This window comes from Pristis pectinata, chromosome 3 (genome assembly GCF_009764475.1).
Source record: "Pristis pectinata isolate sPriPec2 chromosome 3, sPriPec2.1.pri, whole genome shotgun sequence".
In the NCBI taxonomy this organism is placed as follows: domain Eukaryota; kingdom Metazoa; phylum Chordata; class Chondrichthyes; order Rhinopristiformes; family Pristidae; genus Pristis; species Pristis pectinata.
The window spans coordinates 38,746,502-38,773,271 of NC_067407.1; the positions used below are offsets into that span (position 1 = coordinate 38,746,502).

At 41.9% G+C, this 26,770-nt stretch overlaps 1 protein-coding gene across 2 annotated transcripts in view; it reads left to right on the forward strand.

Moving 5' to 3' along the window:
- The first annotated feature begins 1,270 nt into the window (after positions 1–1,270).
- Positions 1,271–26,770, forward strand: part of lrrc40 (leucine rich repeat containing 40) — a 62,836-nt gene continuing 37,336 nt past the window's right edge. Inside the window, exons 1-5 of one of the 2 annotated variants that reach the window (XM_052013078.1) lie at positions 1,271–1,520; positions 9,739–9,920; positions 10,944–11,017; positions 18,416–18,545; positions 22,126–22,249. In XM_052013078.1, coding sequence (XP_051869038.1) covers positions 1,364–1,520; positions 9,739–9,920; positions 10,944–11,017; positions 18,416–18,545; positions 22,126–22,249 — 667 coding nt within the window. In that variant the 5' untranslated portion in view covers positions 1,271–1,363. The remainder of the gene's footprint in view (positions 1,521–9,738; positions 9,921–10,943; positions 11,018–18,415; positions 18,546–22,125; positions 22,250–26,770) is intronic. The other variant, XM_052013079.1, reaches the window with a different exon arrangement.

Consider the following 26,770-nt stretch of genomic DNA (forward strand, 5'->3'; position numbering starts at 1 on the left):
AGACTTTTTCCCAGGGTGACAATGGCTAACACGAGGGGACATTATTTTAAGGTGATTGGAGGAAGATATAAGGGGGATGGCAGGGGTTTTGTTTACACAGAGAGTGGTGGGTGCATGGAACGCACTGCCTGCAGAGGTTGTGGGGGCAGATACATTAGGGACATTTAAAAGACTCTTAGATAGCCACATGAATGATAGAGAAATGGGGAGCTATGTGGGAGGGAAGGTTTAGATAGATCTTAGAGCAGGATAAAATGTCGGCACAACATTGCGGGCCGAAGGGCCTGTACTGTGCTGTAATGCTCTATGTTCCAAAATGCCTAGTAATGACCATCTGCAACAAGGGAGAGTCTAATCATCCTTTCCATTCAAAAGGATTACTGTCCCCACCACCAACATCCCCAGGGTAGTAATTGACCAGAAGCTGGACTACTTACATTAAAATTGTAGCTACAAGAGCAGGCCAGAGACTGGATATATTGTGACTTGTGACTCACTTAAGACACCTTAGGTCTAACTGCCATCTACATAGGTCAGGAGTGTGATGAAGTACTTGCCACTTGCCTGGATGTGTGCAGCTCCATTTGGCACTGTCCAGGACAAAGCATCCCTCCAATTGCCGTAAACACTAATTTCTTTCACCACTAGCACATAGTGGCTGCAGTGTGTATCATTTACAAATTGTACTGCAGTTAGTCAACCGGGGTCCCCTGATACTATTTGCCAAACCAGTAAAATCTAGCACCAAGTAGGCAGCAGTTGCATGGGAACACCAACACCAGCAGGTTGACCTCCACAACATATGCTATCCTGATTTGGAAATATATGCCAGACTTCCATTGTCACAAAATCTAAACCCTGGAACTTCCTTCCTAGTAGCACTATTGGAATATCTTCACCAGAAGGACTGCAGCAGTTCAGGAAGGTGACTCATATAATGTCCTTAAGGACGTTAAGGGATGGCCATTATATCCTGGCCTTGCCAGTGACTCCCAGATTTCAGAAAGTAAGTAAACTGAAATTTAACAATAGTTGGAGTTCATAGCAGATCAAGCGATATCTGTGAAGAACAATATTCTTTTTCCGATAGAAATTCTCTTCTGAGCAGAGGAGAGAGAGGTTTAGTTTTTGTTAATACTTTCATTTACCCAAGGATATAACTAAATGCTCCACAGGAAGATCCATTTCAGGCCCTGCATCTACCGACACTGTGTCGCACAAGCTGCCCCGGAATGACTGGCATAAGGCGCCTGCGGTTCCCAATTCAGTTGGCTTTATGGGCAAGCCTCAGTGCGCATGCGCACGGTAGGGGCGAGCGGCCTGCCTGGGCGGTTCGCGGAGAAGGTGGCGCGCAGTTGTTTTTATGCCCGCTGCAATGTCTCGGAGGGGAGGAAGCAGGTTCGCAAATTCCAGGGCAGGATTTCAGCCTCCAGTGAAAGAGGTGCCTGTACCTGCCGGTTTAATTAAAGCGGCAAGGAAGAGTGGACAGTTGAACCTTTCCAACAGAGACTTAAGTGAGGGTAGGTAAGGGCGCAAGGATCGATGGATTTGGTCATATAACTGATTGGGGATGCAGGCTGCTGCGTAGTCTGAAACAAAAAAAATCAATGAGATCTGGCTTATAAAGCAAGCACTTTAAAATACTTCCGCCTGGTCCTATAGTATATAACTTAATATTTTAGTAAATAAATTTCGAAGTATTGGTAACCATAGCGTTCATATGTAACAAGCTTTAAATGTTTAAACATTTCTTAGGCGCACAGGATGTTATGCAACATTAGAAAGATTCAAAATGATTTCTGGATTGTTTTGTTCAATTTTCCAGAGCTGTTTAGTGTTCTGTCTCTGGTCTGGAGAAAGGAAAATCTAAGCAGGTTTCCTTTTTGCATTGTCAACCAGTGACCTCATCTGAAAACTGGGAGAACGGTAGTGATCGGTCGTATTAGGGTTGGATGCAAAGGTCATATACACGCCTAGTCACGTTTGGGGATCAAAGACAACTACTTGATGAGTTACTGCCTTTGGTGGGGAAGAAAAGCATGAGATAGAAAGGGCCTAGAAATGTGGCTACAGATAGTTTGGGTGTGTTGTAAACTCAATTATCTTCAGCTGCTGCTTCATTGACCTTTAAGTCATACGTTTAGAACTGGGAATGTTTGTTGACGATGGCATGGTGTTGAGTTCCATTTCAGTTTTTCAGGTAATGAAACAGTTTGTACTCCATGTATGAGACTTGGGCTTGTGTAGCAGGTGATATTTGTCTTATCCAAGTGCCAAGCAATAACTGTCAATGAGAGATTCTAAGTATCTCTCTGTACAGAACCTGCATATAAGAGGGCATGGTTAAAAGGGATATTATGAATATACATTAAGGCAAGTCTGGACAGGCATGTGAGGGTGAAAAGAATACAGTAAAAGCTTTGATAATCCAGTGCCCTCAGGATTTTGGTGATATTGCACTGGCGGATTTTATGGACTGTTGAATATCATTCCTATTAATCACACTTTTAACTCCCTTTTTTTAAGATCTTACGCGGTAGTATAATCAGTTTTCCAGTGAATCTGTGTGTTTAGAGGGAACATAAGAAATGGGGGCTCTGGTGAGTTTAAAGGGAGCATAGGGAATGGGGGTCCAGATGTCTTAAAGGGAAATGGGGGCCCTGGTATGTTCAAATGGCGTATGGGAAACGGGGACCCAGTGAGCCAGATGTTGATCTGTCAGGACTTCTGATCAACCAGATAGTAGATTATCAGAATTTTAACTGTAGAGGGTTAAACTGAGACATTTAAATGAGGAAAGACAGGAGGGGGCTCAAGTGGAACACTGGCATGGATGCTTGGGCTACATAGCATTTTCCTTTGCAATACATCTTGTGTAATCTCATTGTAAAGAATACTTTGGGCAAGAGCCAACGTTAAATGGAATTAAACGTTCATTAAGTCTGAAACTAGAATCGTAAGTTTAAAGCAAATGATGTGTATGAGACATGAGTTAACTGTGATAGATTGGGAACTTTTGCTTCTTTTGCCAACCACCTCAAAAAAAACCTCGAGTGATATGAGTGTTTTTTGTTATAACTCGCCAAGTGGTTATTGCCTGAAAATCATGGCCAGGGGTGGTCAATTGTATTGTTCCAAAGAAAGCTAGCTAAATATCTGAAAGTAAAGAATTTTCAGGATAATGTGGAGAAGACGGGAATCAAGTATTATGGGGATTGGCAGGAAAATGAAGTTGAGATCAAAGATTAATTTGTGTTAAAAAGCAGTGCAAGCATGGATTGCTGTCACTGTACTCATACTTCTAATCCTTGTGTTTTTTTTACTTCTGGAACTGGATAAGTTTGGATCTTATGGACTGCGGATCTGCAAGCCTTTCAAATAACAATGCTCATAATGCACATTCAGGATATTGTGGGTTGCTGGTCCCTGTGTAAGGGACAATCTGTGGTTTCATCATGGCATGCATGTCAATTCTTAAGAGCTGCTCCAGATGGAGCCTTATTTCTCTGCATCACGGAAGATGATTTAAATAGATAGTTAAACTAGGAAGAAGACAGGATTAAGGGGTGAATTTCAAAGCTTTGGATCTGGATGGCTAAGGATGGAACTGCCAGTGGTGAGACCACGTAAGCCAGGGACCTTAAGACCAGGATTTGAGAAATGCAGTTTCTTGTGAGTTGTATGGATGTATGGAGGGTTTTGAACAGGAGGATGACAATTTCAACATCAAGGTCTTTGGGGGGGCCTTGATTAATGTGGGTCAGTAAGCACAGGGTTGATGAATGAACAAGTCTTGAAGAGAATTAGGATGGATGCAGCAGAGTTTCAGATGAGTTTGCTTTTGGAGGGTGGTGGAAAGGAATAGCTAACAAAAATATGGAAATGAGTTTCAACAGGAAATGGGGGCTGACACAGTGTTGCAATTGGGCAGAAACCAGAGAAGTTGGTTGCAGAATACAGTAAAACTGATAATCTGCTGATTGTTTGGAAATCCTGAAGGTTTAACATCTAACTCACCAAGTCTCTGTTTCCCTGGCTCCCTTGAACCTCATTGGAGCCCTGTTTCCTATGCTCCCTTTAAGCTTACCTAATTCTCTGGAAAATTTGTTTTAGATCTTACACAATAGTATAATAAAGTGAAACAAACATTGGGGTTTTAATAGGAATAACATCTGGCAAATCTGCCAGTCTGGCACCACCAAACTCTGAGCTACATTGAGGACTATGTTGATGCATTTTCCTGCATCCGTGCGGAGGTCGTCAATTTCATCAACTTCGCTACCAACTTCCACCCTGCCCTCAAGTTCACTTGGTCCATCTCCAACACCTCTCTCCCCTTTCTTGATCCACCTTAGGAGACAGATTATCCACCAACATCTTCTGTAAACCCACTGACTCCAACAGCTACCTTGACTACACCTCTTCCCACCCTATCACTTGCAAGGACTCCATTCCCTTTTCTCAGTTCCTCCATCTCTGCAGCATCTGTTCTCGTGATGAGGCCTTCCTGAGATGTCCTTTCTCAGAAAATGGGGATCCCACCCCTTACTGCTATTGATGGAGCCTTTACACGCATCTCTTCTATATCCTGTATGCCTTCCCTCACCCATTCCTCCCCCAGGCATAACAGGGATAGAGTTCCCCTAGTCCTCGCCTACCACCCCAGCAGCCTACACATCCAACATATCATTCTTTACATATTCCGCCATCTCCAATAGGATCTCACCACCAGGCACGGTTTCCCCTCCCCTCTCCGCTTTCTGCAGGGATCACTATCTCCGTGACTCCCTTGTCCACTCATCCCTTCCCACTGATCACTCTCCAGACATTTATCCCTGCAACTGTGCTAAGTGTTACACCTGCCCCACACCTCCACCCTCACCACCAACCAGGGCTCTAAACAGTCCTTCCAGGTGAGGAGGTCGTTCACATGTGAATCCCTTGGTGTTATTTATTACATCTGGTGCTCCCAATGTGGCCTCCTCTATATGGGTGAGACCCAGATTGAGGGACTACTTCACCGAGCACCTTTACTCCATCTGCCATGCCAGCTGGGATCTCCCAGTGGCCAGCCATTTGAACTCCGTGTTCCATTCCCACACCAACATGTCTGTCCACAGCCTCCTCCACTGCCAGGTCGAGGGTAAATGTAAATTACAGGAAGCGCACCTCAAATTCCACCCGGGTAGTATCCAATCCGAGAACATGAACATAGAATTCTCTAACTTCCAGTAACCACTCCCCTCTGCCCCTTTCCCCTGTGTTTTTTTTGTCTCCTCCTGATCCAACTAGCCGCCATCACCCATACATTCCTCCCACTGGCTCCCCTCCCCACCTCCTTCCCTGTATTCCATGTTCCACTATCCTCTCCTATCGTATTCCGTCTTCTTCAGCCCTTTGTCACTTCCACCTATCAGCTCCCAGCTTCTTTACATCATTCGCATTCTCCTCCCTCCCTCATCTGCCTATCACTTCCCTCACCTGGATCCACCTATCAGCTACCAGCTTTGGCTCCACCCTTCCACTTTTTATACTGGCTGTCTCACCTCTTTCCAGTCCAGATGAAGAGTCTTGACCCGAAATATCGGCTGTCCATTTCCCTCCATAGATGCTACCTGACCTGCTGAGTTTCTCCAGCTCCTTTGTGTGCTACAAACTCTGAACATACCAGATTAACTGTTTTTTACTGTAGCTTGCCCCTCTTCATACATGCCTTCACGTTAGGCGCTTAGGCTTTATAATTTACATTGGCTTGTTCATTGGGCAGGCACGATAGTGTGGCGGTTAGCGCAATGCTGTTACAGCACCAGCAATCCGGGTTCAATTCTGGCCGCTGTCTGTAAGGAGTTTGTACGTTCTCCCTGTGTCTGCATGGGTTTCCTCCCACATTCCAAAGATGTACAGGTTAGGAAGTTGTGGGCATGCTGTGTTGGCGCTGGAAGTGTGGTGAGACTTGCGGGCTGCCCCAGACACAAAAGATGCATTTCACTGTGTGTTTTCATAGAACCATAGAACAATATAGGCCCTTAGGCCCACCACGTTGTGCCGCCCTTCAAACCACACCTAAGACCATCTAACCACCTCCTCCCACATATCCCTCTAACTTAAATTCCTCCATATGCTTATCTAACAACCCCTTGAACTTGTCCAATGTATCAACCTCCACCACCACCCCAGGCAGCGCATTCCATGCACCAACCACTCTCTGGGTGAAAAACCTCCCTCTGACATCTCCTTTGAACTTCCCACCCAATACCTTAAAGCCATGTCCTCTTGTTTTGAGCATTGGCGCCCTGGGAAAGAGGCGCTGGCTGTCCACTCTATCTATTCCTCTCAATATCTTGAATACCTCTATCATGTCTCCCCTCATCCTCCTCCTCTCCAATGAGAACAGCCCCAGCTCCTTTAGTCTCTCCTCATAATACATACTCTCTAATCCAGGCAGCATCCTGGTAAATCTCCTCTGCGCCCTCTCCAACACCTCCTCATCCTTCCTATAATGAGGCGACCAGAACTGGACACAGTACTCTAAGTCTGGCCTAACCAGAGTTTTGTAAAGCTGCATCATCACTTCACGGCTCTTAAACTCGATCTCCCAACTTATGAAAGCTAACATCCCACAAGCTTTCTTAACTACCCTATCCACCTGCGAGGCAACTTTCAGTGATCTGTGGATATGAACCCCCAGATCCCTCTGCTCCTCCACACTGCCCAGAATCCTGCCATTTACCTTGTACTCCGCCTTGGAGTTTGTCCTTCCAAAGTGTACTACCTCACACTCCTCTGGATTGAACTCCATCTGCCACTTGTCAGCCAGCTCTGCATCCTATCAATATCCCTCTGCAAGCTTCGACAGCCCTCCACACTATCCACAACACCACCGATCTTTGTGTCATCTGCAAACTTGCTAACCCAGCCTTCCACCCCCTCATCTAAGTCGTTAATAAAAATCACAAAAAGTAGAGGTCCCAGATCCCTGTGGGACACCACTAGTCACAGCCCTCCAATCCGAATGCACTCCCTCCACCACAACCCTCTGGTTTCTACAGGCAAGCCAATTTTGAATCCACATAGCCAAGCTTCCCCAGATCCCTTGGCCTCTGACCTCCTGAAGAAGCCTACCATGCGGAACCTTGTCAAACACCTTACTAAAATCCAGGTAGACCACATCCACTGCACTACCCTCATCAATCTTCCTGGTCACCTCCTCAGAGAACCCTATCAGGCTTGTAAGGCAAGATCTTCCCTTCACAAAGCCATGCTGGCTGTCCCTAATCGGTCCATATTTCTCCAAATGCTCATAGATCCTATCTCTTAGAATCCTTTCCAACAGCTTACCCACCACAGACGTAAGGCTCACCGGTCTGTAATTCCCTGGACTATCCCTACTACCTTTTTTGAGTAAGGGGACAACATTTGCCACCCTCCAGTCCTCTGGTACCATCCCCGTTGACAACAAGAACTCAAAGATCCTAACCAACAGTTCAGCAATCTCCTCCCTCACTCCTCGAAGCAGCCTGGGGAATGTTCTGTCAGGTCCCGGGGACTTATCTGTCCTAATATTTTCTAACAACGCCAACACATCCTCTCTCTTAAGATCTACATACTCTAGAACATTACCCTCACCTACACTGTTCTCAGCATCATCAATATTGAATACTGAAGAGAAATATTCTTTGAGAACCTCACCCACTTCCACAGATTCCAGGCACATCCTCCCACCTTTGTCTTTAATCGGACCCTAGCCATCCTTCTGTTCTTTATGTACGAGAAAAAAACCTTGGGATTCTCCTTAACCCTACTTGCCAAAGCCTTTTCATGTCCCCTTCTCGCTCTCCTCAGCCCTTTCTTAAGTTCCTTCCTTGCTGCTCTATATTCCTCACGAGCCCTGTCCAATCCTTGCCTCTTACACCTTACGTATGCTGCCCTCTTCTTCCTAACTAGTTGTTCCACCTCTCTCGTCACCCACGGTACCTTCACCCTACCATTCCTTCTCTGCCTCACCGGGACAAATTTATCCCTAACATCCTGCAAAAGATCCCTGAACATCGACCACATCTCCATAGTACATTTCCCTTCAAAAATGACATCCCAATTTACACTTCCAAGTTCTCACCTTTAGCCTCGTAATTCGCCTTTCCCCAACTAAATATCTTCCCGTCCTCTTTGCTCCTATCCCTGTCCATGACAATTCTAAAGGTTATGGAGCAATGGTCACTGTCCCCCAAATGCTCACCCACTGATAGATCTGTAACCTGACCCGGTTCATTACCTAAAACTAGATCTAATATGGCATTCCCTCTAGTCGGCCTGTCAACATACTGTGTCAGGAATCCGTCCTGGACACACTTAACAAACTGCGCCCCGTCTAAGCCTTTGGCACTAAGTAGGTGCCAATCAATATTTGGGAAGTTGAAGTCTCTCATTATAATAACACTGCTATTTTCACTTCTCTCCAAAAACTGCCTCCCAATCTGCTCCTCAGTATCCCTACTGCTACCAGGGGGCCTATAGAATACTCCCAGGAGGGTAACTGCCCCTTTCTTGTTCCTAACTTCCACCCATATTGACTCTAGAAAGGATCCTTCAACATTATCTACCCTTTCTGCAGCTGTAACAGTGTCCCTGACCGGTATCGCCACCCCTCCTCCTCTTCTCCCCCCCCTCCCTATCCCTTTTAAAACACTGAAAACCAGGAATATTCAATATCCATTCCTGCCCCGATGTCAGCCATGTCTTTGTAATAGCCACAATATCATAGTCCCATGTACTTATCCACGCTGTCAGTTCATCTCCCTTATTTCTGATGCTTCTCGCATTCAAGTAAATGCACTTTAGCCCATCCACCTTACTACTTTTGTAGCCTGTACTCTGCTTCTCCTTCCTCAAAGCCTCTCTACCTGTCAGATCTGCCTTTTCCCCATCCCCTTCTTCCTCTGACCTACTCCTCCGGTTCCCTTCCCCCTCGCAATCTAGTTTAAACCCTCCTGAACCACCCTAGCAAACCTGACCGCAAGCATATTGGCCCCCCTCAGGTTCGGGTGTAACCCGTCGTCTCTGTACAGGTCCCACCTTCCTCAGAAGAGATCCCAATGATCCAAAAATCTAAAACCCTCCCTCCTGCACCAACTTCTCAGCCACGCATTTATCTGCCATCCCCTCCTATTCCTACCTTCACTATCGCATGGCACTGGCAGCAATCCCGAGATCGCTACCCTCGAGGTCTTGTCCTTCAGCCTTCTGCCTAGCTCGCTAAATATAAATGTGACTAAAAAGATATCTTAAATGAATATTCTGTGTGTTTTTTCTGCATAATCCTTTCAGTTTTAGTCACTATTAGATGTAAGAGGCTGCCGATTGTAACTCGAAACAGAAAGTAGACCTTGCCACCACTAGTTGATTCATATAGTTAGAACCCAAAATGACAATTTTCCCTCTTCAAACTTTACTATAATAATACTGCTACTATTGTATCTATTAATATCATGTCAAATTCTTGTCTTACTTTCCACCTCACTCGAATGATGATATTATCTTTAATTTCCCTCATTTTAAGTTAGCCCCTTCCTCACTGTTCTTGTTCTGTGATCTTACAAATCAGTATAAATAAAAGATTCAAGTGAAAAGTTCTACTTTGTTAAAAATGCCTTATTATTGGAAAATAGATAATTGTAAGTAAATGTTAAGAATTAGGTTCAATTCTAATTGTTGCTTAATCAACTCTTTATTTTAATGCAGTACCCCAGAGTGTATGGCGGATAAATGTGGACCCACCAGAGGATTGTCATTTGAATGTGTCGTTTAATGCAAGTGAACGGTGGTGGGATCAGACAGACTTAACTAAACTTATCTTGGCTTCCAACAAACTGGAGTGCTTATCAGAAGAGATTCAGCTCCTACCAGCCCTCACAGTACTTGATGTAAATATGTGCTGGTAATTGTATTTTGAAGACTAGTTTAATTCATCTGCATCAAAATACCATTGAGAATAAAGCTGCATGATTATAAAACTATTATTTAAATGGGAAGTTAGCATTTCTACAATAATTACTCTTTAGGCTGTCTTTTTTTTGTGTAGTAATTTTAATCTGCTATTACTATATTTGAACCAACACCAATTGACATTGGGCATGGATAAACATTTACTTGTTAATCCCATTTCTAGCCTGTTAAAATATCTGTTTAATGATAAAGAATAAGAAACTTTGTTTGGATAATCTGCTAAAAGATAGCTATATCAATGAAGAAGCGTGCAGTCAGAGAGAACAGTGGGTCATCTCTGAATACCAGTGTCCTTTTTTAAAATTACTGTGAAAAAAATTGTTTGAATTTAGTAAAATACTGTAATATAATTGTTATTGTAATTTGGAATCCTTAATAACCTGAATAGTTTTTTTTAATCATCAGTTGTCCCTGTTCATCAAACAAGTAGTTCATTTTCAATTTAAAGTACAAATCCCTGTACCTCTGGGACAAAGAAAGAATCAATTAACACTCAATCACAAGGTAATTAAGTATGTGTGAATGAAATCTCTGACTATTCCTTCTGCTTAAGGGTCCCTATCTATTATTTCAGTGTAATTATTGCAGCGCTGGTTCATAATTCTGTAAAGTAGCTATCCCAGAAAAAGTCTCACTAAAATCATGTGTTTTGCATTTGGCAATTATTAAAAATTGGCTTCTGGGTCCAAGTTCATTTTGAAGTGAGAGCTCCTTTAAACTAATCCTATTAATCAATACATATTGTTATTTATCACTTTACTGAAATATGATATTGACTAATCAAAGCATTCCAAGGAAAAAAAAGTATCCCCTAAACACTCACATTAAAAAGCAGGATCCCTTAAATGTATTTACGACTGTTGCATTAATTAGTATAGTACACTTTACAATGAATATTTATCTGTAGGTCAAGGTATTGATTTCTTTAAAATTGGTTCCAGGTCCATGACAATCAGCTGACTTCCCTTCCTTGTGCAATTGGCCAGTTGCTGAATCTCCAGAAGCTCAATGTCAGGTACTGCCTTAGATAAATTCACTTTTATATACAGATGTGTTAAATATAGAATAACAAAACAGGATTTATTTCAGATTAAAATGGTATTAGAAAAGAATATAAGCATTCTCAAGTACAGAAGATGATGATTTTGATTAAAATGCCTGTCCTATTTCATTTTTCAATGCTATTTATCTTCTTTCTTACTATATTAATCAGTTGCATTTAATTATGCCTTGAACTCACTCAGGCTGTCCATTTAATGGTATTTTTTGGCTCAAGGCCTTGATGCATTTGGGTACCAGCTTATTATCTTTTTGAGTGAAAACTTTATTCTCTTCCTAAGTTAAAACATTAAATTAATATTATATATTCTGCTATAGAATATTGTTCATATGATCAATAATTGCCTAGATCAAATTTTTTTTAAATCTAGATGAAGGGTCTTGACACGAAACCTCAACTGTCCATTTCCCTCCATAGATGCTGCCTGACCCACTGAGTTCCTCCAGTGCTTCTTGTGTTGCTCCAGATTCCAGCATCTGCAGTCTTTTGTATTTCCTTTTTTAATTAAGTTCTTGAAAAAGTCAGTTAGTTACATTATTTAGTAAAAAAGACTTCTCGACAGTTCTTCCTAACATAATATCTTATGGAAGCAAATACAGCTGAAAATCTGAAAATAAGTAAATGCTTAAAATCAGCATTTTCTGAAGAGAAGCAGAAATAATGTTTCAGATTAATGGTATTTCTGGTTGAAAGATCATCTACCTGTAAAGCTGAGCCAGATTTTTATTGGCCCAGGGTATCTGCGCAACTTCGCTCCCTGTGGCCCCTTCTTGCCTACACTTGGTCAGGATGTGGTGACATTCTCTCTGGCCTGAACCATCTCAGACTCTCTGGTCTGAGTGGGGATAGAACCTGCAGGAGTGAAGAGGTCTCTCACACAAAGTGCCTTTGAAAGTTTTGACAGCTGGCAAAGCCTTGCCCCCATCTTTTCTAACTATTAAAAACTGAGGAATTTTAATGAATTTGGGGTTCATTACTATTTAAATAGTTGAAGTCTGGCATTTGCAGGATCTTATCCATTAACTTTTCTTCTCCACAGTTCCTGCCTGACTTGCTGAATATTTCCATCATTTTCTGTTTTTATACCATAAAATCTTAGTGGCTGAAATCGTCTTGGTAGTAGTGGTCTTTCTGTAATTAGATGATTATAACTTCACCCAATTATCCAAGTTGAAACAGATCAACATATGCATTGACAATATAACCTCATTTGCTTTGTATTCAGCCTTGTTTCCAGTTTGGTCTATGCTGTTCCAAATGTAAATCAGTATTTTGTTGCAACTGAGCATTTTATTACATCGATAAGTTCACTATAATTGACCATTTTGTGAACAGGACAGTGAACGACACTTTCATTTAATCCCCATTTTTGATTCTTTGTTTTTACACTGATTATTATGATCTATGTCGAAACATTTTGACCACCTGGCCTATAATGACAATTATTTCAAAAATAAGTAATGTTTTCACTGATTCAATGCAGAGTATAGTTTAAAAAAAAATACTTTCAAGAAATTTCTTCCAGTCAGATTTGTATTTCTCCACTGGCTCAATGTTTCTTGAACACTTACAAATCCAGTGATCTCAAAAACCTCATACCTGGGCTAGAAATGTAATAGCAGAGAAACTACTACAAACAGAATATCCATGTATTCATGATAGTGCCATAGAATATTACTCTGCTGGTTTTGGCTATTTAAAATTTGCTCACTGAAATTTTGGCTATGGCAATGCTCAATGCTTCTGTATTGATTTAGGCTTTTAAAAACTTTCACAAAAGTTCTTTTCAGCCTAGTGAAATTCCAAAGATTCAATGGCAGATAGTAAGATATGAAAAAAAAATTGTAAATTCATATTTTCAATGTGAAAATTCAGAAACATCGCAAATTTGCAACCCACACAAACATGAATTTATCTGTTTGTGATTGTGCGAATACAAAGCTGAAATTCTGGGTAATGGAGTTAATTGAACATTGTATGCAGATTGTACTTGGATGCACAAGCCTTTTCAAGTTGTTCGTATTGGTTAATCTGCAAGGCACTCTTGATATCCAGCAGAAATGCTAATGATCAGTCATTCAAAAAACTGGATTAGAATATTTAGCAGATCAGAATGTCTTGTAAGCTTTAATATAGAGGTCTTCTAATTTGTCGAGAGGCTGATTTATCATATGGCTGAGCTTGGGAAATTAGTTTCAATGCATCATTTATAGTGATTTGAACTTCTACAACCTGGAGCTATTGCAAAAGAAACAGAAAATGTTGCTGGTACTCAGCAAGTTAAACAGCATCTGTGGAGAGGGAAACAGTTGACATTTCAGGTTGATGATCTTTCACTAGGCTAAGATGTCTGTGCTCACCAGCGTAATGGGAAAAAAAACACTTGGAGGCTGAGCAATCATTTTCAGCAGGCTGAGTATTTTCAGCTTTTTACGTTTTTGTTTCAGATTTCCAGCATCTAAATTTTTTTGATTTTCAATCATTTTAAAAGTTTCATTTATTAGGCATAGTGTAAAGGAAATAATGTAAGACATGGAATCATACTTGCAAAAAACATAATGGTCTATTTTTAGGACAATTCAAATTTTAGTAAAATATTGAATTCATTAAAATTTGTGGATGGTCTAGAGGATTAATAAGTTAGATTGACAAAGTCTAATAATTTGGAACTGTTATAGTCATCAGATGAATGATGACAGCATTGGGACTGAAATCTATTATTCTTCTGGTACCTCACCCATGGCTAAAGAGGATGCAAAGACCCAGCAATCTCCTCCTTTGCTTCCCTCAGTATCCTGGGAAAGATCCCATAAGGACCTTGGGATTTATCCATCTTAATGTATTTCAAGACACTCAACACCTTCTCCTCCTTAATATCAACGTGCCCTAGAATATCAACATAACTCTTCCTAATCTCACCGTTATCTATGTCCTTTTTCTTGGTGAATACTGATGCGAAGTACTAATCAAGGACCTTGCCTACTTCCTTAAGCTCTATGCATAAATCTCCTTTGTCCTTGATTGAACCTACCCTTTTCCTAGTTACCCTCATGCTCCTAATATATGCATAAGATACCTGGGATTCTCCTTAATCCTACTTGTCAAGGACATGTCATGGCTCCTTTTAGCTCTCCTAATTTCTTGTTTAAATTCTTTTCTGCTTCCTTTATATTCCTTAAGGGCCTTGTCTGATTCAACTTCCAAAAGCCTACATGTGCTTCCTTTTTCTTTTTGATGAAACTTGCAATATCTCTTGTCATTTAAGGTTCCCAACCCTTGCCATCCTTATCTTTTAACCTCACGGGAACTGCTGGTCCAGAACTCCAATCAACTGGCCTTTAAAATACTCCCACATGTCAGATGTGGTTTTGCCCTCGAACAGCTGCTTCCAAGCTACTTTCTCCAGTTTCTGCCTAACACTGTTGCAATTTGCCTTCCCCCAATTTAGCACCTTCACTCAAAGACCAGTCTTATCCTTCCATGAGGTTTTTGGTAAGACAGAATCATGTTTGGAACATCCATTGCAGTATTTACTAAGCAGATTACACCAGAAAAAGTCAGTAATCACACAGGAGAAGTCTATAAACTTCCAAACAGCCCAGTTTAGTTTATGAACTTATTTTAATTACTGCAAGTTAAGAGTCTATATATTAATCATATTAACCTGTGCATGACAAGAATACATGTCCTTCTTATTCTCTAATGTATCATAGAATTTATCCATTCAATTTGTTTTTATCATTTTTATGAATGTGGGCATCACTGCTGAAGTCTGCAGTTATTGCCCTCTCCGATTTCCCAAGCCACCTTTTTGAACCACTGCAGTCCTGGTGTTGAGTTAGGAGTTTCAGGAATTGGTGACATTGAAGGAACAATAATATATTTCTAAGCAACAAACAAGCTGGAGAAACTCAGCAGGTCAGGCAGCATTCTTGGAGGAAAATGGACAGCAAACATTTTGGGTTGAGACTCTTCATCTGGACTGAAAGTCTCTTTACACTTCCATTTCCCCTTCAGGATGGCCTTGGGACTCTCAGTTTCTTTCTAGAACACAGATCCAACCAGTTCACCTTAACTAACACACTCTGCCTGGCCAAACTTGTGCTTACCCTGAACATCTCTTTTGACTCCTTCTACTTTCTTAAAAAATAAGCAGTCCAGATGAAGTATCTCGACCTTAAATGTTGACTGCTCACTTCCCTCCACAGATGCTGTCTGACATGCTGAGTTACTCCAGCTTCTTTGTTGCTCCAGATTCCAGCACCTGCTGTCTCTTTTGTCTCTATATATTTTTAGGTCAGGATGGCATACAACTTAGCGGAGAACATGCAAGCAGCATTATTTCTGTGCATCTCCTGCCTTTTGCTTTCTTATTCTCTCTCATATGCCAAGTAACAACTTCTTTGTAAATCTTTTGCTACTCTTATCCACTGAGGAGGGCTGTGGTCGATGTCTTTGGGATGTGGGAAGAAATCCATATAATCGTGAGGAGAACATGCAACCTCCACACAGACGTAACCTGAGGTCAAGATTGAACCCAGGTCTCTGGAACTGTAAAGAATCATGCTAACTGCTGTGCCACCATGTGATTGAAGTCATGGGTTTGGGAGGTGTTGTTGGAGTTGCACTGGGGAGCAGGAATAATTGCAGGAGCAGAAATAACTACATGTTAATTTAATGGGGAGCAGGAATAACTAAATATAAATTTAAGAAACCCTCCTGGATGCACCTAACAAATTCTGCCCCATCTAAACCTCTTGCACTAAAGAGGTTCCAGTCTATAACTGCGAAGTTGAAGTCACCCACTACAACAGCCTTGTTGTTTTTACATCATTCCCTAATCTGCCTGCATATTTGTTCCACCAGGTCCTGGAGGCTGTTGTGGGGTCTGTAGTATAATCCCAACAGAGTGATGGCACTTTTCTTATTTTTGAGTTCTACCCATATAGACTCGGTGGATGAGCCTTCAGTTATGTCCCCTCTGAGTGCAGCTGTGATATGTCCCTGATTAATAGTGCAACTCCCCGCTCCCCCCCCCCCTTTCTCTTTTCTGAAGCATCAAAACCCTGGAACATTAAGCATCCATTCCTGACCCTCTCTCGGCCCAGTTTCTGTTATCATACTTCCATGTACTGATCCATGCTCCAAGTCCATCACCCTTATCCATAATACTCCTAGAATTAATATACACACACTTCAACCCGTCCGTTCCTTTGTGTCTGTTACCTTGCTCCTGCCTGTTATTACTGGTCATGACGTCTACCTTCCTCTCAGTCCCTCCACTTTTTGACCTGGTGCTCTGGTTCCAACCCCCCTGCCAAACTAGTTTAAACCCTCCCAAGTAGCACTAGCGAACCTCCCTGCCAGGATATTTGTTCCCCTCCAGTTAAGGTGCAACCTGTTTCCTCTTAAACAGGTCACCCCTGCCCCAGAAGAGGTTCCAGTGATCCAAGAACCTGAAACCCTGCCCCTGCACCAGTTCCTCAACCACCTGTTCTATTGTTCTATTCCTGCCCTGACTAGCACGTGGCACCAGGAGTAATCCAGAGATTACTACCTTCGAGGTTCTGCTTTTCAGCCTATTTCCTAACTCCCTCTACTCACTGTGCAGGACCTCTTCCCCCTTTCAACCAATGGCATTGATGCCAATGAGCACCATGACCTCAGGCTGCTCACCCTCCCCCTTGATAATATTCTGCAGTCGCTCTGAGATGTCCTTGACCCTATCACCCAGGAGGCAACGTACCATCCTGGTGTCTCTTTCATGGCCAAGGAATATCCTGTTTGTCGCCCTAACTATCGAGACTCCTATCACTATTACTCTGCCTGACTTTGCCCTTCCCTGCTGAGACTCAGAGCCAGCCACAGTGCTGCTGACCTGGCTGCTGCTGCTGTGCCCTGATGTCAGTCTCTCCTCTCACACCACTCCCATCCCCCTGCCAAAGCAGTGTCCAAATGATATACTTGTTGTGAGAGGAATGGCCACAGGGGGACCCTCTCCTGGTGGTCAGGGCTATCTGCAGTCTGTACCTTGGGTGTGACCACCTTGCTAAAACTCTTGTCTATGATGCTCTCAGCACCCATATGATCCTAACTACGTCCAACTCCAGCTCCAGTTCCTTCACACGGTCAGTCAGGAGCTGCAGCTGGGCACACTTCCTGCAGGTGAACTCATCGGGGACAATGGCAGTCTCCCTGATCTCCCACATCCTGCAGCAGGAGCATGCCACTGCCCTAACTGATATCCTAGCTACTCTAATAGGAACAATAATTCTAAGAAAAACCTCACCTGCACCTACCTGCTCAGCCTCCTCTCACTGAAGCCTCCTAAACCAAAGCCTCAGCACTTATACACAAACATAGCACTTAGAGGTCAAACACAGCCATTCCCAAAAATGGCTCCCAAAAGTTGTTGGAACAGTTCGACCTCGAGGTAGTAAAATCATGTTTACACTTGACGGGTTGGAGTCCGATGATCTAAGAGGTGCACAAATCAATGGCATGGATATGTAGTTAGAGTTCATTTTTGGAATCTGTTTAGGAAACTGGCAGGATTAGATCCCAAAAGCAAGTGTAAATTTGGAAATAAAAAAAAGACACCTTTGAACATTAACAAGCAAGGCACTAACAAATAAATTATTTATACCATTCACATACCAATTTTAAAGGATCATTGACAGTTAAAGCAATTTTCTTGTTCACAATATAATTATAGTACAGTAAAACTCCAATAATCTGCTTTCCCATTATTCAGTAATCCTGATGGTTTGACATCTGGCTCACTTGGGTCGTGCTTCCCATGATCCTTTTAAACTCATTGGTGCCTTGCTCCCATGCTCCTCTTAAATTCACTCGAGCTCTGTTCCCACACTCCATTTAAAATCACCTGGTTTACTGATAAACTTAATGTACTACTGTGTAACACCTTTAAAGGAAAAATGTGAATTAAAAGTGCATTGGTCTATTAATCAGAGTCACAACCAATAATCTGGAAAATCTGTCAATCCAGTACCACTGGAGTCCTAAAAGTGCCAGATTATTGGTGTTTTGCTGTATTTGTGATTGTGTGCTGCAGATATTGACTGAAAACGCGTATGAAGTAATAACTTAGTATAGAAACACAAACATTTTTTAAAGTCCTACATATACAATAGTTCTTATTAAATTTAATTTTGTAGGCTCTTTTCTGAATACTTTATTATTCCAAGACAATGGAATAAAACCTGGGAATTCATTTTTACAAATGCCATAAAATTAATTATATACAGTATACAGTACATATATAGGTGTATTGCCTTAGAAAAATGTAAATAAATGAATATATAAACTTTTACTCTGTCTTCCAACTCTTAGCCACAATAAACTAAAAGAATTGCCAGATGAACTTTGTAATTTAAGGACCTTGAAAAATCTGCAACTACAACATAACGAATTGGAAAGGATTCCAGATGGTATTGGTCACCTTGTTCATTTGGAAGACCTGGTATGTTGAAGTTATTATTAAAGCTGCTTAGACTGTCTCAAACAGCCACATGTTACATTTTGATAAAATATATGTTAACCAATATTTTTCTTTTTAATAGTTCCTGCTACCCTTATTACGTTTACATTTTACATTACATGTCTTTTTATCTGTTGTTGATACAAAAGAGCAGGACAAATCCAAAGGAGTTCATTACAACCCAAATAGCCCACTCTCAATCATTGGCAATGCATTGGAAGATGTCGTCTGCCATGCTATCAAGCAGTACTTACTTGCTTTCTAACAAAAGTTTGCTACCCAGAAACACTTCTCTTAGAGTTGCTGCGAGACCAACTCAATGTTTCCAGGATTTTTCCATTTCTATTTCATTTTTCTAGAATCTGCATTTAAAACATTTTTTTGACTTGCTTACCCATTGCCCGATCACCGACATCCAGTTTGGGTTTCATCAGGACCACTTGTTAGAGCCTTAGTCCAAACATGGGCCAAAGACCTGAAGTCCATATATGAAGTAAAAGTGACTGCCCTTGACATTAAGGCAGCCTTTGACCCTGTGCAGCATTAAGAAGCCTTGGTAATAATGGAGTCAATCAGCAATGAAGAGGGAAACAGCTTATTGGTTGGAGTCATACTTTGCACAGTTGTGTTTGTTGGAAGGCAGTCATCCCAACCCTGGGAAATTGTTGTAGGACTTCCTCAGTCCAATGTCCAAGGCACAACCATCTTCAGTTCCTTCACCAATGACCACGTGGCAAGTAACATTTGCACCTCACAAGTGCCAGGCAATGACCATTTCTAACAAATAAGTCTAAGTGTACTCTTGACGTCCAGTGGCATTACCATCACACAGTCCCCCATCATCAACGTCCTTTGGGTCATTATTGACCAGGTATTTAATTGAGTCAGCCACAGTAATATAGTGGCTGCAAGAGCAGATTTTGAGGCTGGGTACCGTGCAACAAGTGACTCGCCTCCTGACACCCAAAATCCTTTCTACCATCCACAAGGAATGTGAAGGAATAATGTCCACCCACTAGATAAATGCATTTCCAATGATATTGAAGAAACACTACACCATCCAGGGAAAGCAGCCTACTTCATTAGCATTCCAATCATCCTATCATTCTCTACGCCACCTGCCACTGTGGCTGCAGCATGTACTAATTACAAAGTGCACTGGAGTTGCATACCAAGGTGACTCTGACAGCACCTCCCAAATCTGTAACCTCTACTATGAGGAAGGACAAGGGCATCAGATGTGGAAACGCTGCCATTTGCAGGCTCCTCTCCTGGTGATGCACCCCTTGACTCAGAAATCTATCATTGTCTCTTCATCATTATGGGGTCTAAGTCCTGGAGCTCCCTATCTAAAAGAAGGATCTTCACCAGACTCTGTGTAGCAGTTAAAGAAGGTGGTTTCCTACTACCTTCAAGAGAGTAATTAGATTGGGCAGTAAATGCTGACCTTATCAGCAATGCCCAAACCCTGAAAAATGATTACATTTGCACCTTCGCAAAAGCAAATATTGTCTCTATTGAGAGATATATATGGAAGATTATGGCATACACAAATCTAGTACAGGAGATTGTCTTGCATGATGAGACCTGTTCTTGAAATACTGTGATCTATTTTGAAATTTGGTTTATAAATCAATATTCTAGGAGAGATGTACATGTGTTGTAATTCTGACATCTGTCTTGCTTTTTGCAGATTTTCTATTATGTCTATCTCTCAATAAGTTTCTCTTGTCAATCCTCTGACACCTTGCTGCAGTAAGTTGCATCTCTGTTGGCTAGTTTAGGCTGCCAAAGAAGAGCAATGAGCATAGACACTGGGGCAGCACAGTGGTGCAGTTAGTAGAGCTGCTGCCTCACAGCTGCAGTGACCTGGGTTCAGTCTTGACCTCCATTGCTGTCTGTGTGGAGTTTACACATTCTCCCTGTGACCACATAGGCTTCCCCTGGGTGTTCTGGTTTCCTCCCATATCCTAAAGACCACTGGGTTTGTTGGTTAATTGACCACTAAATTGACCCTGGTTTGTGCATGAGTAGTAGAATTGGAGGTAAATTGATGGGAATATGGGGAGAATACAATGGGATTAGGGTAGTATCGGTACAGAATGGATGCTTGGTGATCAGTGTTGACTTATTGGGCTGAAGTGGTCTCCATGTTGTATAACTATGAAAACACTGTAGGACCTGGACTACCACACTTGCATGAAATCTGAAAGAAGAGCAGAAAATACTGGAACAAATTGGCAGGTCAGCCAAAATCAGTAACGTTTCAGACATGCATAGCTGTCATATTAAATTTATTTTCTCCCTATAAATATCAACGGAACACCTTTTGGAATTGATCATAGTGAATACAATGAAAGGAATGGTAAACCATACCCATCCACTGACCAGTAATTATTGCTGTAATCATTGGCACATTATTTCTATCCTTTGGGCATCCTTCACTACCCCACCCTTCTGCCTGCTCTCTGACTCTGCCTTGAACTTCCATAACTCTCAACACCCTTCTGAACTGCTAGATCTCACATACTGAGCATGCAAAGGGAAACATGTAACAGTGATTCAATAACAAGGCTTGGTGCTACTGAGGTGTACTGTGGTGGATCCAGGACTGAAACAGCATTCATATTGCATAACATGCTTTTTGTGGGGTGCACATCAATTTATAAGCTGTTGTGTTCTGACAACAGGTGGCACAGGTTACCTCACCATCGTAAACTTTTTGTCTGTTCTTAAACTGGCAATCTGTTCCATCTGCAAAATGTTTTCACCAAACAACAGGTTATACGCTTGAGTGACCACTGCATTTTTTTATTTAACATTTACATTTTCTTATTTAAAAGGAGCTGACTATTTGGTTGCATAACTGGAACTGTGTTCAAAACAATATGTGTAACAATATATAGTGCCACACTTAAATGAAAAAGTCATTTTGCTTTATTATTTTGATAATAGGGAGAACAATCCCATGGGTGATTGTTCTCTCCATTATCAAAATGATAAAGCAATAATTTTTGCCCTTGTTTCCTGTTTCACAGTTATATTGTGTAAATAGATTTTGGATGAGGTGAATGAACTCTGGACACTCTTACCAAATAAAATCTCCCTCATTGCTCTAACATTTCCCTGGGTGCTTCCAAGACAAACCTCTTAAGTAAAACTACAAGCATTTGGCACTAAAACTACCCTAATCTCCTTTTGGCATTTTTGGTGGTCCTGCTCTTTCTACCTTTATTATTTTATGTGTCAATTTGTGCTCCTATTTGTTTGCATTGCTGAATTTTCTTGCAGCAAATTGATGGATCGTTACAATTTCATAAAAGACCTATTATAGGGTAATTTAAAGCTGTCAGTATGTGGATATAAAATGAATAAGCAGTTTTAAAAATAATAAGTAAATGACTACAGTCTCTGAAAAGACAGCAAAGATGCATGCAAATTGTCTGGATTTTCACACAAGTTTGCTTTAAGGATTTTCTCTTTTCCCCATCCTAAGAATGTTATTTGGAGATCTGCTGTGTGATGGTCATTGGAGTACTGATTAAGCACTCTATCTTCACAGGATATGTCCAGTAACAGACTTTCAACAATTCCAAGCACACTTGGCGAGCTGGCAGATCTACAGCGATTCAATCTGGCTGGTAACAAACTTAAGAGCATACCCTCAGACATCAGCAAAATGAGAAGTAAGTTGGAAAATAAGATGAATACAATTTCCTACATTAGTTCTCCATTTGAAGCTATCTTCTGACCTTTTGATATTGTGATATGTGCTAGCAAATGGGTAACTAGAGATAACAGTGTCACATTAAAAGTACAGCAACATCCCAAATTCTGTGACAAGACTCTTAAATTCCTACAACAGAAATCTTAAAATCTACAGTATTAATTAATTGCATCTTAATTGTGGCTTTATGTGCACTTTTCAACAATAATGCTATACCTCTAGCTGTGAACAATGCAAAAGGAAAACCCGTTGCCTTTGAAGGGGAGTGAAAGGGTAGGTTAGAGGGATAAAAGTGCTTGCAACCACAAGCAGGTGGTGAATCAAACTGAGGCCCGCTTCATATAAAAGTTGACTCCTTGCCTGCAGAGTCTGGGCCTTCCGCATATTGTCCCTCCCTCCCTCTACTTCTCTCTCTTCTCCTTTTCTTTTAATCCCTCCATATCTCTACCTCTCTTTCTTTCCATTTCTCCCTCTCTTCATCTCTTAGCAGAGTTAAGTAATGCTAGACTCCTTTTTCACGGACTATTAGCCAGCTTGCTTTCTAAACTTGGTACTGAATGTAACTTTCTGCACAGTCCACTCTGATCACTGCCAGGAAACCCTATTGTCACCCCATGAGTGGTAGTAATTCTGGAGTGACCTGTCCATCCCTGCTTAGCCCATGGATCGGAGAGTGGGTGGTGCAAGTGGCCATACTGGTGTGGTAGCAGGGATAGCAGAAGACTTGTGTACATAAATAATTCTGTAGAACACCAATAATACTCTTAAAATGTATTCTCAGCATGTTTTTCAAGGGGAATTGAAATAACAGCACTTTTCTCTCGGTAAAATGTTATGATAATTTCTGTGAGAGGTTTCACACTGAAGAAAGAGAGAATTTTTCTTTCTGCTTTTGGATGGATACAAGTGCTAGAGTCCTTTTAGAGCTTCCTCTTATTTTCATCTTTATATTTTCTTGTGTGTTCTTTTGACAGTCCATTCAGCCCATTGAATCTATGCCAGCTCTCAGAGCAATCCCATCAATCTCACTCTCCTTATTTCACTGCAACCTATTTCCTCTCTAATCCCATCAACTCCACCCAGATCCTTCTATCACCCATCAGTGCTATGAGTGATTTACAGTGGCCAATGAAATTACTAATCATCATGCTTTTAGGGTGGAGGAGGAAACCGGAGCACCTGAGGAAATCCAACAGGAAGGCAAAGGGTAGTGGTGGAAGGTTGCTTTTCTGATAGGAAGCCTGTGACCAGTGGTGTACTATAGTGATCAGTGCTGGGACCCTTGTTGCTTGTCTTGTATATTAATTACTGGGATGTGACTGTAGGAGGTATGATTAAAAAATTTGTGGCTGTTGATGAAAGTTGATTATGTGGGTAGCAAGGAAGATTATCTAAGGGCACAGCAGGATATAGATCAGGTGGAAAGTTGGCAGATGGAGTTCAATTCAAACAAGTGTGAGGGAATGCATTTTGGAAAGTCAAATGGGGTAGAGCATAAGTCAAACAGGGGTTGAGCATATACAGTAAATGGTAGGGCACTCAGGAACATAGAGGAACAGAGGGACCTTAGGTTTCTGAAAGAAGCAACATGGGTAGATAGGGTGGTGAAGAGTCATATTCGTACAGCATGGAATCAGGCCCTTTGGCCCAACTAGTCCATAACAACCAAGATGCCTATCTAAGCTAGTCCCATTGCTCGAGTGACCCATATCCCTCTAAATCGTTCCTATCCATGCACCTGTCCAATTGTGTGTTAAATGTTGTTAATGTACCTGCCACAACCTCTTCCTCCGGCAGCTCATTTCATATACGAACCACCCTCTGGATGAAAAGGTTTCCCCTCGGGTTCCTATTATATCACCCCCCTCTCACTTCAAACCTATGCCCTCTAGTTCTTGATTTCCCCAACCCTGGGAAAAAGACTGTGTGCAGTCACCCTATCTATGCCTCTTATAATTTTATGTATCTCTGTAAGATCACTCCTTATCCTCCTGCACGCCAATGAATAAAGTCCTAGCCTGCTCAACTTCTGTCTTTTACTCAGTCCCTTGAGTCCTGGGAACATCCTAGTAAATCTCCTCTGCACTCTTTCCAAGTTAATGGCATCTTTCCTATAGCAGGGTGACCAAAACTGAACACAGTATTCCAACTGTGGCCTCATCAACGTCTTGTACTACTGCAACATAACATCCCAACTTCTATCCCAACTTCTATACTCAGTGGCCTGACTGATGAAGGCCAGCGTGCCAAAAGCCTTCTTCACTACCCTCTCTACCTGTGACTCCACTTTCAGGCAACCATGTACTTCTGCGCCCCTCTGTTCTACAACACTCCCCAGGGACCTACCATTGACTGTGAAACTCCTACCCTGATTTGTCTTCCCAAAATGTAACATTTATCTGAATTAAACTCCTTTTGCCATTCCTTGGCCAACTGATAACCATCTTCAGTGTCTACAACACCACCTATTTTAGTGTCAACTGCATACTTACTAACCATGCCTTCTACATTCTCATCAAAATTGTTGATAGAGATGACAAATATTAATAGGCCTAGCACCGATCCCTGAGGCACACCACTAGTCACAGGCTTCCAGTCCAAAAAAACAACCTGCTGTCACCCTCTGCATCCTACCATCGAGCCAATTGTGTATCCAATTAGCTAACTCTCCCTAACTTTCCAGAGCAGCCTACCATGTGGAACCTTATCAAAGGCTTTACTGAAGTCCATATAGACTGCGTCTACTGCCCTGCCCTCTTTGCCCTTCTCGGTTACTTCTTCAAAAAACACAATTCGTGAGATGTGACCTCCCACACACAAAGCTGTGCTGAATTCCCTAATCAAGCCCTGTCTTTCCAAATCCATGTATTTCTTATCCTTCAGACTCCCTGCTAGTTACTTACTTACCACAGATGTTAGGCTTACTAGTCTATAGTTCCCAGGTTTTTCTCTGCAACCCTACTTAAATAAAGGCATAACATTAACCACCCTCCAGTCTTCCAGCACTTCACCGTTGCTTACAACGATGCATATATATCTCAGCCAGGTCTCCCGCAATTTCTAGCTTTCCACAGCTTTCTTGGATATACTTGATCAGGCCCTAGAGATTTATCTACCTTCATGTGTTTTGAGACATTCAGCACCACCCCTTCTGTAATGTGGACTATCATCAAGACATCCCACTAACTGTCTCAAGTTCTGAAATCTTCACGTCTTTCTCCACAGTAAAAACAGAGGATAAGTATTGAGGTCACCCATCTCCTGCGTCCCTACACATAGATGTCCACCTTTTTCCTGCCTCCCTTTTCCTGACCAGAGCCTCAATATCCCTCGTCATCCTGGGTTCCCTACTCCTACCAGCCTTGCCCTTCACTTGAACTGGAACATCTAAACCTTGAGCTCTAGCTATCTCACTTTCAACAGCCTCCCACTTGCTGGACGTCCCTTTGCCCGCAAACAACTTACTCCAGTCAACTTTTGCGAGTTCCTGTCTATTATCGTTAAAATTTGCCTTGCCCCAATTTAGAACTTTAACATAATTCTTGCAACTTTCTACAATCTCCTTGCCAATTTGTTCTTCTAATTCCTGTTGACTATCAGGGGGCCTGTAGTACGATCCCAACAAAGTGATCATCCCCTTTTTATTCCTTAGCTTCACCCATAAAGCCTCGCTGGATGATCCCTCAGTAATTTCATCTCAGACTATCACCATGATCACCTTAATCAGAAATGCAAATCCTTCTCCTCTCTGTTCTCCACCTCTATCCCACTTATAACACCTGTACCCTGGAACATTTAGTTGCCAGTCTTGTCCCTCCCTTAGCCATGTTTCTGTAATGGCTATAATATCCCAGTCCCACATCGCTATCCATGCCCTGAATTCATCTGCCTTACCTGTCAGCCCTCTTGTATTGAAATAAAGGCAATTTAATCCAACAGGCTTTACTCGCTCCATGCCATGCTGCTGACTGTCTTGTCTACTGAACTTGTCATTGAATTCTGTATCAACTCATCTGCCTTACTGCTGCTTTGGATCCCACCCCCTTGCCAACCTAATAGCACTAGAAGGCATGCTTGCCTTCATAGGTTGGGGCATAGAATATAAAAGTTGGGATGTCAAGCTACTATATACATTGGTTCAACAGCACTTGGAGTATTATGTGCAATTCTAGTCTCCACCCTATAGGAAGGATGTGATGGTGTTGGAGAGAGTGTAGAGGAGATTCACCAGGATGATGCCTAGAATGGAGGACTTGAATTACGGGGAGAGATTTGTAGTCTGGGCTTGTTTTACCTGCAGTGGTAATCTGATAGAGGTATATAAAAATTATAGAGTAGATGGTAAGGATCTTTGTCTCCCAGTACAAGGACATGCATTTAAAGTGCGAGGAAAGAGTTTTTAAGGTGTGTGGGAGGAGTTATAAAGGGGATGAGGGGAGTTTCTTTTTACACAGCATTGTTGCTATCTGGAACTCACTGC